Below are 13,720 nucleotides of genomic sequence, written 5' to 3'. Positions count from 1 at the left end.
CTGACTCTCTAGCCCTCTTTTTGCCTCAGCCTCCCAAGAAGCTGAGATGATAGGTATGCACCACAGAGCCTGGCTGAGACAAAAGATATTTTAAAAATATAAGCACAGCCCACGACAGTGGTGCATGCCTATAATCTCAGCAACTCAGGAGGCTGGGGTAGGAGGATCCCAAGTTCAAAGCCAGCAACTTAGTGAGGCCCTGTCTCAAAATAAAAAGGGTTGGAGATATGGCTCAGTATTTAAGCACCCCTTGGTTCAATCCCCAGTAACAACAACAATAACAAAATACCATATTATTCCAAAATTTAATGATAATTGCATAACATAATCAAATGTCCATTGTCCAGTTTACCCAATTGTCTTATTTTTTTTCCAGTTGGTGGATTAAGATCAGGCTTCAAACAAGGTGTATCTATACACTGCATTTATTTGCTTAGTCTCTTAAGCATCCCTTTCTTTTTCCAGGCACCAGGGTGCAGGGCAGGGTAAGCTTTTGGGCTGAAGAGTGCAGGGAGGTGGATAGATGGTCAGAGTCAGGACATCCATGTGCGATTACAGAGATAGGGTACAGAGGATGGTCTCTCCAACAGGGAGGAGAGGCCAGGGCTGCTGAAAGGTGGGGCTTGTCTTTGTGCATCCCTGAGCAACCCCTTCCACCAGCTGCTGGGGCTAAAGGAAGGTGAAAATACGTCCCAAGCTGAGAAGCAGGGACAGGGCTCAGGTTGGCAGGGGTCAGCTGCCCTTTCCACAGGCTGGAGGTGAGGGAGGGCTGGGGCCTGAGATCAGGCCTAGAAGGAACAGGATGTCTCTGTTGGGGAGGGAGGAAGAAGACAGCGCCAAAACCCAGGTCCTGGCCAGTCCCCAGCTCCACCCTACCTGGCCTTGGCCCAGGAGGGCCTCCCTGGCCTCCTAGCTATCATCCACCCTGGCACCCGGACACTGGCTCCCTTCACGATGCTGAGGGTCCATGGTCCAGATCGTTTGCTCTGCCTTCTATTCCTGCTCCTGGCCCCCCACAGCGCTGAGGGGGACCGTCTTCCTTGGCGCAGGTTTGAGTACAAGCTCAGCTTCAAAGGCCCAAGGCTGGCATTGCCTGGGGCTGGAATACCCTTCTGGAGCCATCATGGAGGTGAGGGGAAGAGGTGGGGAGCAGCCACACCCGGGGTCCCTCAGAGTGCTGGAGCTGGGACTAGATGGGGAGGGTCTGCCAATGCCTCTGTCTAGGGTAGGGCCTGGCTGGTGTAGACAGCGCTGGGGTCCCAGGACCACTCCCAGGCTGGTTTCCTGCTCTGCCCACTATAATTCCATTCCTACCCAGCAGCCTCAGTTTCTCCTCTCTGCCTTCCCTACCCTAGGACCACTCTCTGCTTTGTCTCTCCTTAGATCCCTCATCTTCCTTTGCCTCTCGGAAGGACGGTAAATACACATGAACTCTCTCTCCTCTCTCCCTCTCCTCTTCCTCTCCCTCTCCCTCTCCCTCTCCCTTCTCTCTCCCTCTTCTCTCTCTCCCTCTTCTCTCCCTCTCCCAATTCTCTCCCTCTCCCTCTTCCTCTCCCTCTTCCTCTCCCTCTCCTTCTCCCTCTCACACACACATACACACACTCTAAGTCCCAGACACACAGAAACAAATTACCTTGGACCAGCACAAGCTTACAGTCTAGGATTCATCTTGGTGGGTCATGGCTGTCCACAAGAACAGGGAGGCTACCTGGAGGGAGGCATCTTCATGTCCAGCTGTTTTGCCACAGCAGGCACCAGCCCTTCCTTGTATGTGTGTTGGGGATAGAATCAAACCTGAAAGCATCTTACTCTACAGGTCTGTATATAAGGCCCTCCAAACCCAGAACTGTTACAAAGAATCTATCTTCTACCTGATTTTGTTCTCAAAAAAGTTTGTGATGACTAAGAATTATAAAATACAAAGGAGCTTAATTTAGGAATAAGTAAGAAAGACACCTGCAATGAAAATGGGGCAGGAAATAAGTCCAGCAATGTGGCTTTCTTCCAAAACATATGCCATGAGATTTGTTTAACCATTGATTTAGTTCAGAGCTTCCTGGCAGGCAAAGCAAAGAGAGCAAGCAGATGGCCTCTGTATTACTATCTATGAGATGTAAGTTTTGGAAAATGGCCCACTTGCTGACTGAGGCCCTTAAAGACGATAAAACCTGCTAGTAGGGTCTTTGTTCTAATCTTCTCACAGAGGAACGGGAGGTAAACATATGAGTGGGCTCTTTCTCTCAGCACCAAGCCAGGCTCTGCCTCAGGGTCAGGATGTCAGGGCAGGTACAATGCTCATTGTTCTGGGCCTTTCCAAGTGTCACAGACTGTGCAGGGTAGCAGAGGCCCATTTTATGAAATTACCCAGTGATATACTTGTGGCTTCTTCATTCATTCATTCACCTTTTATGGAACCCCCACTCCCATGCTCCTCTGTGTCCAGCCCGGTCAGGCTCAAGGAGCCCATGGTCTATGGCAAGGTCCACAGACACTCCACAGAAGGCTGAGCATGTAAGTGTAGCAGTTAGCAGACAACCCTGGTCTCCTGCAAGTCACTTCAAGGTGGCAGCAGCTTCCAGGGGCCCTGGGACTTGCAGCCTTGCTGTGTCTGAGCCTCCCTGCCCCCATCCCTGGCCATTGCAGAGCAAACAGGCTGGATTAGCAGCCTTTGGAAAGTCCTGGCAGGGTCTGGGCCCTGGGCCAGGTTCCAGGCTGGCAGGCCGGAGGGCTGGGGAGCCAGCTGGAGTGGGGACTCTGACTTCCCTTCCCCTGGTTCTTACCAAGTCTCTCAGTGTCTCTCCTTTTTCTGCTCTCCTACTATGTAGGTCCCCACCAACACCAGGGATGGTTCTCACACTAGCTCCATCCTTCTCCCCCCACTGTCCTGAGGGCCAGCAGCTACCTCTGCCCACCCCTCCTGCTTTCAAGCCTTCCTCATCTTGGAAGGAACCAGGTCTCCCTGCAACACACACAATGAAGCCCCATTCAGCCACACTCGAGTGTCCTCTGAGCTTCCACAACCTGCAATCCTGAGCCTCCTGGGGCTACTCTCTCACAAGTTGCTCTCCTGTGCTCTGTGGTTTCAAGCTGTCCCCTTGCCCTCACAAGTCCTTAATCTCCTAATCTGACAACACGAATCTCTCTCATGGCAGTAAAATGTTATACTTTGAAGTCAGATTGAAATGAATTCCAATTCACTTAGTTCCTTGACTTTTCTGAGCCTCCGTTTTCTCATTGGTAAATGGAGTCTCATCAAAACAGATAACACAGGCTGAAGTGAGGCTGAAGTGAGAACACAGGCAGCTTTCCCACCGGGACACTGTCCCCTCCTGTGCTGGGTTGTAGATCTCCCTTCTTCAATTGGCTCCTGCATGGGTCAAACGGGCCCCTGATTTCTTTTTTAATATATATATTTCTTAGTTATGTATGGACTCAATGCCTTTATTTGTTTTCATGTGGTGCTAGGATTGAGGCAAGTGCTCTACCACTGAGCCACGACCCCAGCCCCAATGGGCTCCTGACTTATAGCAGGTCAGGTGTGACCTCCTTCTCCTCCTAGGGCCTGGCTCCAGCCAATAAGACAGGAAGTTGGGGATTGAGAGAGTAGTGGGCCCTGGCCCTTGAGCTTCCCTGCTCCACAGACACCATCCTGGGCCTGGAGGAAGTACGCCTAGTGCCATCCATTAGGAACCAGAAGGGCGCGGTGTGGAGCGAGACTTCTGTCCTCTTCCCTGCTTGGGAGGTGGAGATGCAGATGAGGGTGACTGGGCCCGGGCACCGGGGAGCCCAGGGCATGGTGAGTAGCCACCACCCAGGCCTAACAGAGTGGGTGAGTCAGGGAGGAGGGGGATGAGCCCTGGGTTCCAGTGTTCTTCAGAGACCCTGAGCTGAGGGTCTGGGGACCTGCAGGCTGTATGGTATACCCAGAACAGGGGCCAAGTTGGCTCTGTCTTTGGGGGGCTGGCCTCATGGGACGGCATCGGGATCTTCTTTGACTCCTCGGCCGAGGATACCCAGGTGAGTAGCGCTCTCCTGCCTGCCCATTCCCTTGCCCTCCTTCCTGTGCCCAGGGCTCAGGCTGATTGTCACTCCCATGCAGGACAGCCCTGCAATCCGTGTGGTGGCCAGCGATGGGTACGTCCCTTCTGAGCAGCTTGGGTAAGGGTCTGTGGGGACTGACCTGCCCCTACCCTGGGCTGTGAGGGCTCAGCCCTTGCCCTAGGGAGCCGGCCCCCCCTCCCCCGCTAGAGCTGCTACCATGCTGGCTCTCTCACTCTGAGCCCACAGCTGCCTCCTGGGACACCTCTCACTGGGTGTCAGCTGTGCCTGCAGCAGCCCCAGAACCAGAATACTTGCTCTTCCTGGGAACTGCCCCACGGAGTTCTCAAGTAATTCAACCCAACAGTCCTAAGTGAAATTCCTAGTCCCCAATCCCCTTGTTAAGTGGGGATTGTTAAGTGAGGACACAGAGGCCCAGAGAGGTGAAATGACTTACTGAGGTCACACAGCTGTGTGCAGAGCTGAGACTGGAGTCCTGACTTGCCCATGGAGGGTCCACGCCCTTCCCTGAACCAGTTGAGTCTTCCCTTTCTCCAGGATGACGTGGCTTGCTGACCTCCGTGGCCCAGCTGCTCCTCAGTGGCTGGGCCGGTTTGTCGGTGTCTCTTAGCAAACATCCCTCCACTCATAACAATTAGAATAATTGCTAACATTTGTGGAGCTGAGTTTACTGTACAGGCACAGTGCCCAAGCACTTGACATTCATTCTTAGTTACCTTCATAGCCCGTTGTTATGAGGTAATGGCAATTATCCTCTTCATTTTAAATACGGGAATGCCCCAGGCATGGGGAGGTGAGGTAACTTGCCCAAGGTCACATAGCTAGGAGTGCAGACTCAGGGAGCTGCTCTGGGCCTGCTTCTCCCTGGCTCTGTGCTGCTTCCCTCTCCCACGAAGGTGACAATGACATGCTCTGGTGTGAGCTGCCACAGTGTCTGTGCACCCATGTGCCCAGAGGAACTCAGGGCTCATCACTCTTCTCCTAACTCTCCAGAGCCTGTCACCCCTGTTGGGAAATGAACTGGTCATATTGTCCTTGGCTATTAGGACATGTGCCAAGCTATCAGTCCCGCTCGGTCCAAGCCTTGGTAGAAGAGAGGAAAAAGAAGCATCCCCAGAGTCATGGGGAGACTTGGAGTTTAAAGGAGAAAGGGACAGTGAGATGAGGTGGTGGGGTGCAAGTGACAGAAACCTTCTGGGGAAAGGCCACAGGGAGGCCCCAGCCTCCTCTGTAAACTCCAAGTCCCAATATTCTGCCAGGTGAAGCCTGCTTTCCTATCCCTCTTTCTTATGCTAAGGAGGCAGAGTACAGCAAGGGAGACTCAAGTCTCATACCAGGCCACCCCACTGGGAAGGGGGTGTCACCACAAGCCTCAGCAGAGTGACTACTGGAGTGCCCTCATTGGCTGGGCCTAGGGTCTTATGTGGCCTGGCTAGATTCCAGCTCTCATAGGGATGGAGCAAGTCACCAGGTACTGGGCTCCTGTCACCGAGATTTCCGGAACCGGCCATATCCCATCAGAACACGGATCACCTACTGGAGGCAGAGGCTGCGTGTGAGTCACCCTCCTGCTTCTAGGGGTCCTTTGCTGGCAGATTACAGAGCTCCAAGCTACACAGTTGCCGTGGGGGTGCCCATGGCCCCAACAGACTCATGTCTGTGATACCACAAAGGGTATCAGAGACAAAGGGTCCCTCCACTCACGTGGCATTCCTGGCACATCCCATGTGGGATCCTCCACCTGCATACAGAATCCTAGCAGTCACCCAGAGAACAAGCGTATAGTGTTCACATGAAACCAGAGTGCAGGTCACCTTCATGTCATTTAGATCCCAAGCACTTGGCTGTCTGTCCTTCTTCAGGACCAGGGGAGCCAGAGAGTCAGAGGTGGGGATGATCCCCCACTGCTGGGTAAGGCGACAAGAAGAAGCTCATGCCCTCTATGCCCTTCAGGTGTCTTTGAGCACTGGTCTCACTCCCAGTGACCCAGATGAGGTCTGTGTCGATGTGGGGTCCGTGCTTTTGGCTCCTGGAGGTTTCTTTGGGGTCTCAGCAGCCACCAGCACCCTGGCAGGTGAGGACCTCTCTGGGCAGGTAAGCGCCGAGGCGCAGTGTTCGTTTTTTTTGTGGGTAGTGCTGGGGTGGAGCCCAGGGCCTTGTTGTGCTAGGGAAGTGCTCTGCCACAAGTGCTCTGCCACTGAGCCCCGGCTCTCGCCTAGGGACCCTGTGAAATGACTCATCCTTAGCATCCCTTCTAAAGAGCTCTGTGTGTGGGGTCAACCACTTCCTCACCATGTGACCTGAGCAAGTCACGAGCCCTTTCTGGGTCTCTATTACCATCTGGAGAAGGTCACATCTGCCTTGCAGGGTTACTGAAACTCTCAAATGTGATAAAACGTGAGAAGTTTTATTCCAGTATTGCCCCTCCCCCATGCAATGCGGCAGGTGAAAGGAGGATAGTGGCTACAGGGGACATTTAGGGAAATAGAGCAGAGGGAGGTGATGCAGGGGGGAGCCCATGAGGGGTCTGCAGCTGGAAAGCAGGCTGGGATTAGAGCATGGCAGTCCTTGAATGGCAGGACTTTGGTCTTTATTTTATTATTTTATTTTGGTACCGGATTGAACCCAGGGGTGCTTAACCCCTGAGCCACACCCCCAGCCCTTTTTTGAATTTTATTAAGAGACAGGGTCTTGCTAAGTTGCTTAGGGCCTTGCTAAGTTGCTGAGACTGGCTTTGAGCTCAGGACCCTCCTGCCTCAGCCTTCCAAGATGCTGGGATTGTAGGTGTGCACCACCGCACCCAGTAGGACTTTGGTCTTTAGACTGGGCACTGGGGATCCCTGGAAGGTTTCTGAGGAGGAGAGTGATATGATCCAAGCCATGGTGGGGAAGCAGCCTCTGTAGGATGCTGTTGCCAAAAGCAACTGTGCTCTGGGATGGGAGGGTGTCCCTTGGCCTGCTGCCATGGCTCCAGCCCTGGATGCTTTGTGATTGTCCAGTATTCCCACGCACAGGGGCCTAGCTGCGTGTGTGGTTCACCCTCACAGCCCACACATCTGCTTCCCTGGCTCTCACACCTTTTTTATGAAGTGAGCAAGACAAATGCCCAAAGTCACCCCGACCTCTTGCCTTCCTGGGATATAATGGAGCCTGGGGGCAGAGTGAGGTCTGGATGAGCAGGGTGCTGGATGGAGGGATCTTATGTCCCCTTCATCTATCCCCCTTCCAGATGACCATGATGTCCTGTCGTTCCTGACTTTCAGCCTGAACGAGCCGGGTCCAGAGGTGATACCAGCCCTGGCCTGCCTCCGAGAGGCAGCCCAGGGACCCACCCCTCCCCAGATGCTTTTGCCAGTCTCATCGTGTCCTTGGACTCACCATTTCAGCCCTTATCCTCACCTGTTCTCTTAATTCTGCTCAGGCCCCAAGCCTTGTGCTTGGCAGTGCTGGGGGTCAGGCTCTGTCTCCAGGCCTCCCAGGCTGGTGGGTGGAGTCAGGCTATGATATGAGAGAGCTCAGAGTGATCTGTGCTGGCTATCAAAAGGCACAGGGGGCACTGGGGTTGAGGCTCAGTGGTAGAGTGCTCACCTAGCGCATGTGAGGCACTGGGTTCCATCCTCAGCACACAGAAAAATAAAAAATAAATAAAATAAAGCTATGGAAAAAAGTTTAGTTAAAAAAAAAAAGGCACCAGGGCTGTGGCGAGCACAAAGGAGGGGTCTGAACTGCCTGAGGGTCAGGGAAGGCTGCCTGGAGGAGGGAGCTTAAAGGAACCCTACATGCACAGGCCTGAGGCTGCAGCAGGAAGGGAAGAGTGTGGGGTGTGGGGCTGGAGGTGGAGGCAGAGCTCAAAGGGCTAGAAAGAGCTGGCGAGGCTGAGCGAAGCCCCACCCCCAGGGTGGGGTGAATAGTTGGTCAGGGAGGGAAGCTGGGCTCATGCGGGATCCTGTGGGAAGGCTCTTTCCACTTTTGGCTCTCCCATAGGTTGAGGCTTGATCTCTGTCCTCCTCCTCCAGGTTCCCCCTCAGCCCTTCCTGGAGATGGAGCAGCTTCGTCTGGCAAGGCAGCTGGAAGGGCTGCAAGCCAAGCTGGCCCTGGGCAGCAGGGTGGTTATAATTCCACAGCCAAACTCAAAAGCCCAGGAAGAGGGTAGAGACCCAGGGAGTGGGCAGGAGGGGAAGTGGCCCATTTGAGTATCATGATCCTATGTCCTTAGAATCAGGAGTCCTTCAACCAGTGGGGAAATGGAGGTCTAAGGAAGCCATATCTAAGCCAAACGTGGACCCAGGTGTCCTGTCCTATCCTCTCCACCCAGAAATTCTCCAAGGAAGCAGCCATACCATTTGATGCTCCTCAAGTCCCTGAAGGTAGGGTCTTTTGCCCTACACCAATGGCCACCCACCCAGCTCTGCCCCATCCCCAGGGGAAAGGCTCTTTGACCTGGAGGAGACATTGGGCAGACACAACAAGATCCTGCAGGACCTCCAGGCTCTCTCTGAGCAGTTGGCCCAGGCAGAGATGCAATGGAAGAAGCAGCTGGGGTTCCTAGGCCAGGCAAGGCCTGATGGAGCCTGGGTGAGTAGCCCCTTGGGCATCCAAGTCTCCACCTGTGGTCCTAAAAGAGGAAAAGAGTTATAGTCAGGAACTAGTCTCCCCAAAAGTCTGGAGTGCAAAGAAGGCAGAGGTTAAAGACTGCAGGTCACAGGATGGGGCAGGCCAGCATTCACGACAAGCAAAAGCTCCAGAGCCACACAGCTTGGGCTGGGGAGAGGAGATGCCAGGAATTTGGATCCGGGTCTGTAGACAAATGACAGAAATAGACTAGGTGCTAATTTGCATGTAGCTTCACAAGTGACTTGCCTGTGGCTTGCTTAATGCTCAGTTGCATCAGAATCCTCCTTTCATCTTCACTGTCCCTCCAAGTTCCACCCCCAGGGATTCATGTCCCAGGTCACTGCCCAGTTTTGGGGGTTGAGAGCTAAACCCAGCCAACGCTTAGGTGCTTAGGTGCCTAGCAGAGGAGACCAGCAGCACTTTCAGGCTTTGCTGGGTTCTGAAGGGTCAAGATTTTAATCTTTTGTCCTCAGACCAGAGCAGATTAGGCTGGGCTGCTGGAGTGGGACAGCGGGGTGGGGGTTTACACCCTAGGGCCAGTTCTCTCTGATCCTACCTACAGTTCCTGAGAGATTCCATTCATCTCCCAAAAGGGCAGCCACCTCTCTAGGTCACTCTGCAGGACAGGGAACCAAGCCCTGGCTGTTAACTAGCACTGGCCTCCAGCTCGGGTCATGCCCTGGGAGAAGGGAAGGGAGAGAGGACTGGGCTGAACTTCAGGGAGGAAGAACCATTTTTAGAAATGGAAAGAGCTTGGGCTGGGATTGTGGCTCAGTGATAGAGTGCTTGCCTAGCACAGGCAGGCGGGATCCGGGTTCGATCCTCAGCACCGCATAAAAAAATAAAGGCATTGTGTTAAAAAAAAAGAAATTGGAAGAGCTTGATAAGGTCTAGGGGTGACCCTGTTGGTGGGAACAAGCCCCTTTAGGGAGAAGGGGCTTGAGATCAGGAGGGAAGATTTCAGAAGCCCAGGTGAACAGGAGTCAGGTAAACTCTACCTGCCCCAAATGAGAAGGGCCCTGGTAAACTGGTAAGGCCTCTGGAAGGAGGGGGGCTGCAGTGTCTCTGGGGAAGGTGGGCTTTGAGGGGAGGACAGCTGGGTCCGTGACCATAGATAAAAGGCTGGCCCTCCGCAGGATTCTGCCAAGATCAGCACCCTGCTCTATGGACAGCAGACTTTGCTCCAGGCCCTGCAAGAGATGAGGTAAGGTGGAGTAAGGGAGGAGCTGGAAGAGGGAAGAGAAGCCTCTCTACCAACTTTGTCTGTCTGCCTGCAGCTCCTCTCTGGGCCCTTCCTTCCTTTCATTATTTCCTGAACAACCAGCACAGAGTTTGGCAATGAGAGGGCCTGGGGCTGAAGTTATGTTAGCTGAGTTGACCTCAATTTAACTGAATGAAGTTTCAAGTTTTGAAAGTCCTAGTTTAAAAGCAACTATCCCTAGGAGAAGCCCATCATAAGGACGCCTTGAGACATTCCCACCCCAGCGAGGGTTAGTAACTGAGCTTTCCTCCAGTGATAGTTTGTGGAAGGAATGAATGTTTTGATGAACATTCTTGGAAGGAGCACAACCAAGATCAGACCAGCTGGAGACAATCCCTGAATTCATTTTTGCCCTTCTCCAGCCTGCTAGCATCCTACTCTGGAGCACTCAGGCCTGTGGAGCTACCCATAGACTCCTAAGAGTGGGGAGATCACCTGGATGCCATGGGTGCTCTCACCCCACATCCAGACACCTGGGGGGTGTATAGGGGAAGAGGGAAGAAGCTAAATTCCCTGGGGTCTGTAGGTGAAAGAAAGAGCCCAAGGAGCCTCAGGTTGAGAAAGACAGATTTAGGGAGAACTTGTCTGAGCTAGAGCTGGCTCAAGATCTAAGGAAAAGGTTTGGAGTAAAAAGACCAGTCCCCAAGAAAAGCCCCTATGAATGGTGTCTGTTCCCCACCTATTCACTACCCTGGGGATTGTGGGCAATGATTAGTTAATTTGGGTACAACCCGAAGGGGTAATGAGTCATTTCCTTGGTTTTCACTCCACACACACACCAGCAATGCAGCTGCTCACATGGCCTCAGGAGCCCAGGTCTTCTATCTGCCTGTGGGCACTGAACACCATTTCTTAGAGCTGGACCAGATCCTGAGCCTCCTGCATAAGAGTCTTCGGGACCCAGTGGTAAGGGAGAAGTAGTGGGTAGCATGGGGGCCCCAGCCCTGAGGTCCAGGCTCTGTCACCCTTCTTCCAACTCAACCACCAGAAGGGAAATGGGGTGGGTTGTGCCCAAGATCATTCAGAGTTTTATGGTAGAGGGGCTCTTTTCTGTGCCCTTGTACCTTCTTGCTCTTTCCCTCACCCTCACCCTCATCCTGTCTTTGTTTTCCACTTCTGTCTCTCTCATCTCTTAAGCCCTTGGCCTCCTGATGATCTCAGGATCTAGGTCTTCCCAGCTTTTCTCACAGATGGAGCCATCAGAGCTGGGGTGGGGGAGGAAATGCATGCTGCCCCTCCTCCAGGTTCCCCAGATGAGAGCCAGCATGCCCCAAACCTGGAGAGATAAACAGGGCTCAAGTATGGCACAGATTCCAGGTACCCCCCCCCTCCTTCTGTGTTAGAAGCTGATCAAGATCTCAGACTTTCCCCTTTCAGAAAGCAGCAGTCAAGTCCCCCCGCCCATCTGGATGGCCCCCAGGAGCCTCCACATGTCTACGGCCTGGCATCTTCCTGTTCTTCCTCCTTATCCAGACTTTTGGCTTTTTATGCTATGTGAATCTTAGGTGGGTCTTCCACGAGCAGCACTTCCCACCCTACTCAACATCACTTGGTTCTGGGTTACAGCTATTCAATTTGCAAGGGGGACCCTGAGGCCCAGAAGGGAGCTGCCCAGTCCTCCAGATGGCAAGGGGCAGAGCACAGGCTCAAACCCATACTTTCATCGGGCACAGACCACCTGCTTAACCCCCAGCCCCATCTGGTCCTGGTCCTCCTAGCAACCAATAGTCACACCCTAGATGATCAGCACTATAAATGGCAGGAAGCTCAGGGACTTCAGGAAGTACAGGAGAAAGCACTTGATAGAGCTTGTGAAGATCAGGAATCTGGTCTGAAAAGGACATTTGATAAGGGTCATTAAAGTGACTAGGAGTTTCCCAGCATGACAGGATGGGTAAAGGCATGGATGCATAGAGAACAGCATGGGGAAAGGCATGGGGAAATGAAAAAAGCATAATATTTTGGAGAAAAAAAAATGATAATTCAGTACTATTAGTGAAAAGAACAGGACCAGTTTGTGAAATTGATAATTGAAAAGGCAGGGGATGTCACTATTTCTGCTTGATGGGTGTTTGCTGAATGGATGAGCGCTGGTCCGACTCTTTTCACCAAAAGTACTGAATTATCATTTTTTTCTCATTTAGAGATGCAGATATGCTGAGGGCCCTGGACAAGGGACTGACAGTCCTTGCTGGGGAATCTCAAAACAAGAATTAGTGTGGGCTTGGATGATCCCAGGGAAGGAATAAAGTGTGCTGAGCTTTAAAAAGCACAAAGTGGAAACAATCACAGGCTTCCTGGTGTACAGAAGGGCAGTGGTAGCAATAAACCACCCAGATGGTCCTTAAATGCCAAGGGGAAATATGCCCTTCATGTGACATGCTAAGGGAGCCATAGAAGATCCCAGAGCAAGAAAGGTTGTGGTGCAGTGAATGGAGGAAGGCAACTGTGAGTCTTGGTTTCAAAAGCCCAGAAGAGGCTGGGTGCAGTGGTGTACACCTGTAATCCCCACAACTCGGGAGGCTGAAGCAGGGGGACCACAGGTTCAAAGCCAGCCTCAGCAACTTAGCAAGGCCCTAATAAATTTAGCAAGACCCTGTCTCAAAATAAATAATAATAATAATAATAATAATAATAAAGGGGTTGGGGATGTAGCTCCATCACTGGTCCAAAAAACAAAAACAAAAGCCTAGAAAGGAAAAAGTCAAGCAACCATCTTGTCTCTGCAGCAGGCAGGAGCTGGACAAGAGGCTTCGGGAGTGTTTGTCCACAGGAAACCTTCCTTTGGGTGCTGTGCCACACATCCCTAGGGTGCTGGGAACTCTGAGGAGGCAGCCCCTCTCCCCCAGCATGCATGCCTGACCCACTTCAAAGCCACTTCTCTCTGGGAAGCAGGTGGCTTCTGTGGGTGGGGAAGAGGACTTTGTTAGGATCCTCTTCCTCTTGGTGCCCAGCTATTGCCCACACCTTAGCTTTTGGTGAGCCCCACCTTATTAAAGGTGAATTCCCTCTTCTGCGTGTGTTGATATGCTCCTTTATCTCCAAGTCTAATCTCTCTGATGGCTTCCACCGCTTTGGGTAGGTAACCTGGAGTGGGCTCCTAGCAAGTAAGCAGGCCAAGGGCTCACTTACCTGCCCAAAGACCAGATACCCCACAGCCCTTCCCTCTTGACCAGGGAAGGAGAGGGAGTAACAACTGCATATAATTCCATCCCCAATTCACCCAGAACAAGGAGCGGTGTCTCCCAGTGCCCCTCCTGGCCCAGCCCTGCTAGCATTACCAAACAATCCTCTCCCTCTTCAATCCCTGCAGCTCGCGGACAGCAGGGCAGGCACGTGACTGAGGAACCCATGAATCCATAACTGGGATTCCCGCTAACGCTTTCGGGTCTTCCTTCCCAGTCCCAAGCTCCAGGGCCAGCAGGTTGCGGGGCTGGGGGGATTGGAGGAAAGAAGGATGGGGTGAGGTTTTGCCCCTTGCTGCTGTTTGGATCTCCCAGCTGAAATCCTGACTATCAGTGACCCAGGAGGGGAGTAGGTTGAAGGAGGTTAGGAAGCAGGGTACGCATCAGCGCAACCCCTGTCCCCGGAGGAGCGACCCCATCACCGCAGGCCCTAATCCGCTGTCAGCAGTGGCCAGCAGAGCTTGGCGTTGAAGGAGGCACGTGGGAGAGGCGGGAGTGAGGAGCGGGCACGTGGTCCAGCCTTCTCAGCCCCGTGCATGCCCCCCGCCCCCTGTGAGGAGGGGTTTGGGAAGGTAGGGGCGGGCCCGGGCGGGGGCGGGCG

At 53.1% G+C, this 13,720-nt stretch overlaps 1 protein-coding gene across 1 annotated transcript; it reads left to right on the top strand.

Annotated features, from left to right (window-relative positions):
* Positions 1-13,527, top strand: Lman1l (lectin, mannose binding 1 like). Its single transcript, XM_058573817.1, has 13 exons — positions 1-1,129; positions 3,642-3,796; positions 3,910-4,017; positions 4,100-4,158; positions 5,512-5,614; positions 6,013-6,133; positions 7,289-7,344; positions 8,076-8,208; positions 8,483-8,634; positions 9,810-9,877; positions 10,717-10,840; positions 11,312-11,439; positions 12,667-13,527. The coding sequence occupies exons 1-13, from the start codon at positions 955-957 to the stop codon at positions 12,794-12,796; spliced, it is 1,512 nt and encodes a 503-aa protein (XP_058429800.1). The 5' UTR covers positions 1-954; the 3' UTR covers positions 12,797-13,527.
* Positions 13,528-13,720: the final 193 nt, after the last annotated feature.

The sequence above is a fragment of the Marmota monax genome, unplaced genomic scaffold (genome assembly GCF_021218885.2).
Source record: "Marmota monax isolate L192 unplaced genomic scaffold, Marmota_monax_Labrador192_F-V1.1 WCK01_AAM20220418_F8-fsc00111, whole genome shotgun sequence".
Taxonomy (NCBI): domain Eukaryota; kingdom Metazoa; phylum Chordata; class Mammalia; order Rodentia; family Sciuridae; genus Marmota; species Marmota monax.
Note: the sequence above shows the minus strand (reverse complement) of the source record. Positions and strands in the feature narration are given on the sequence as shown.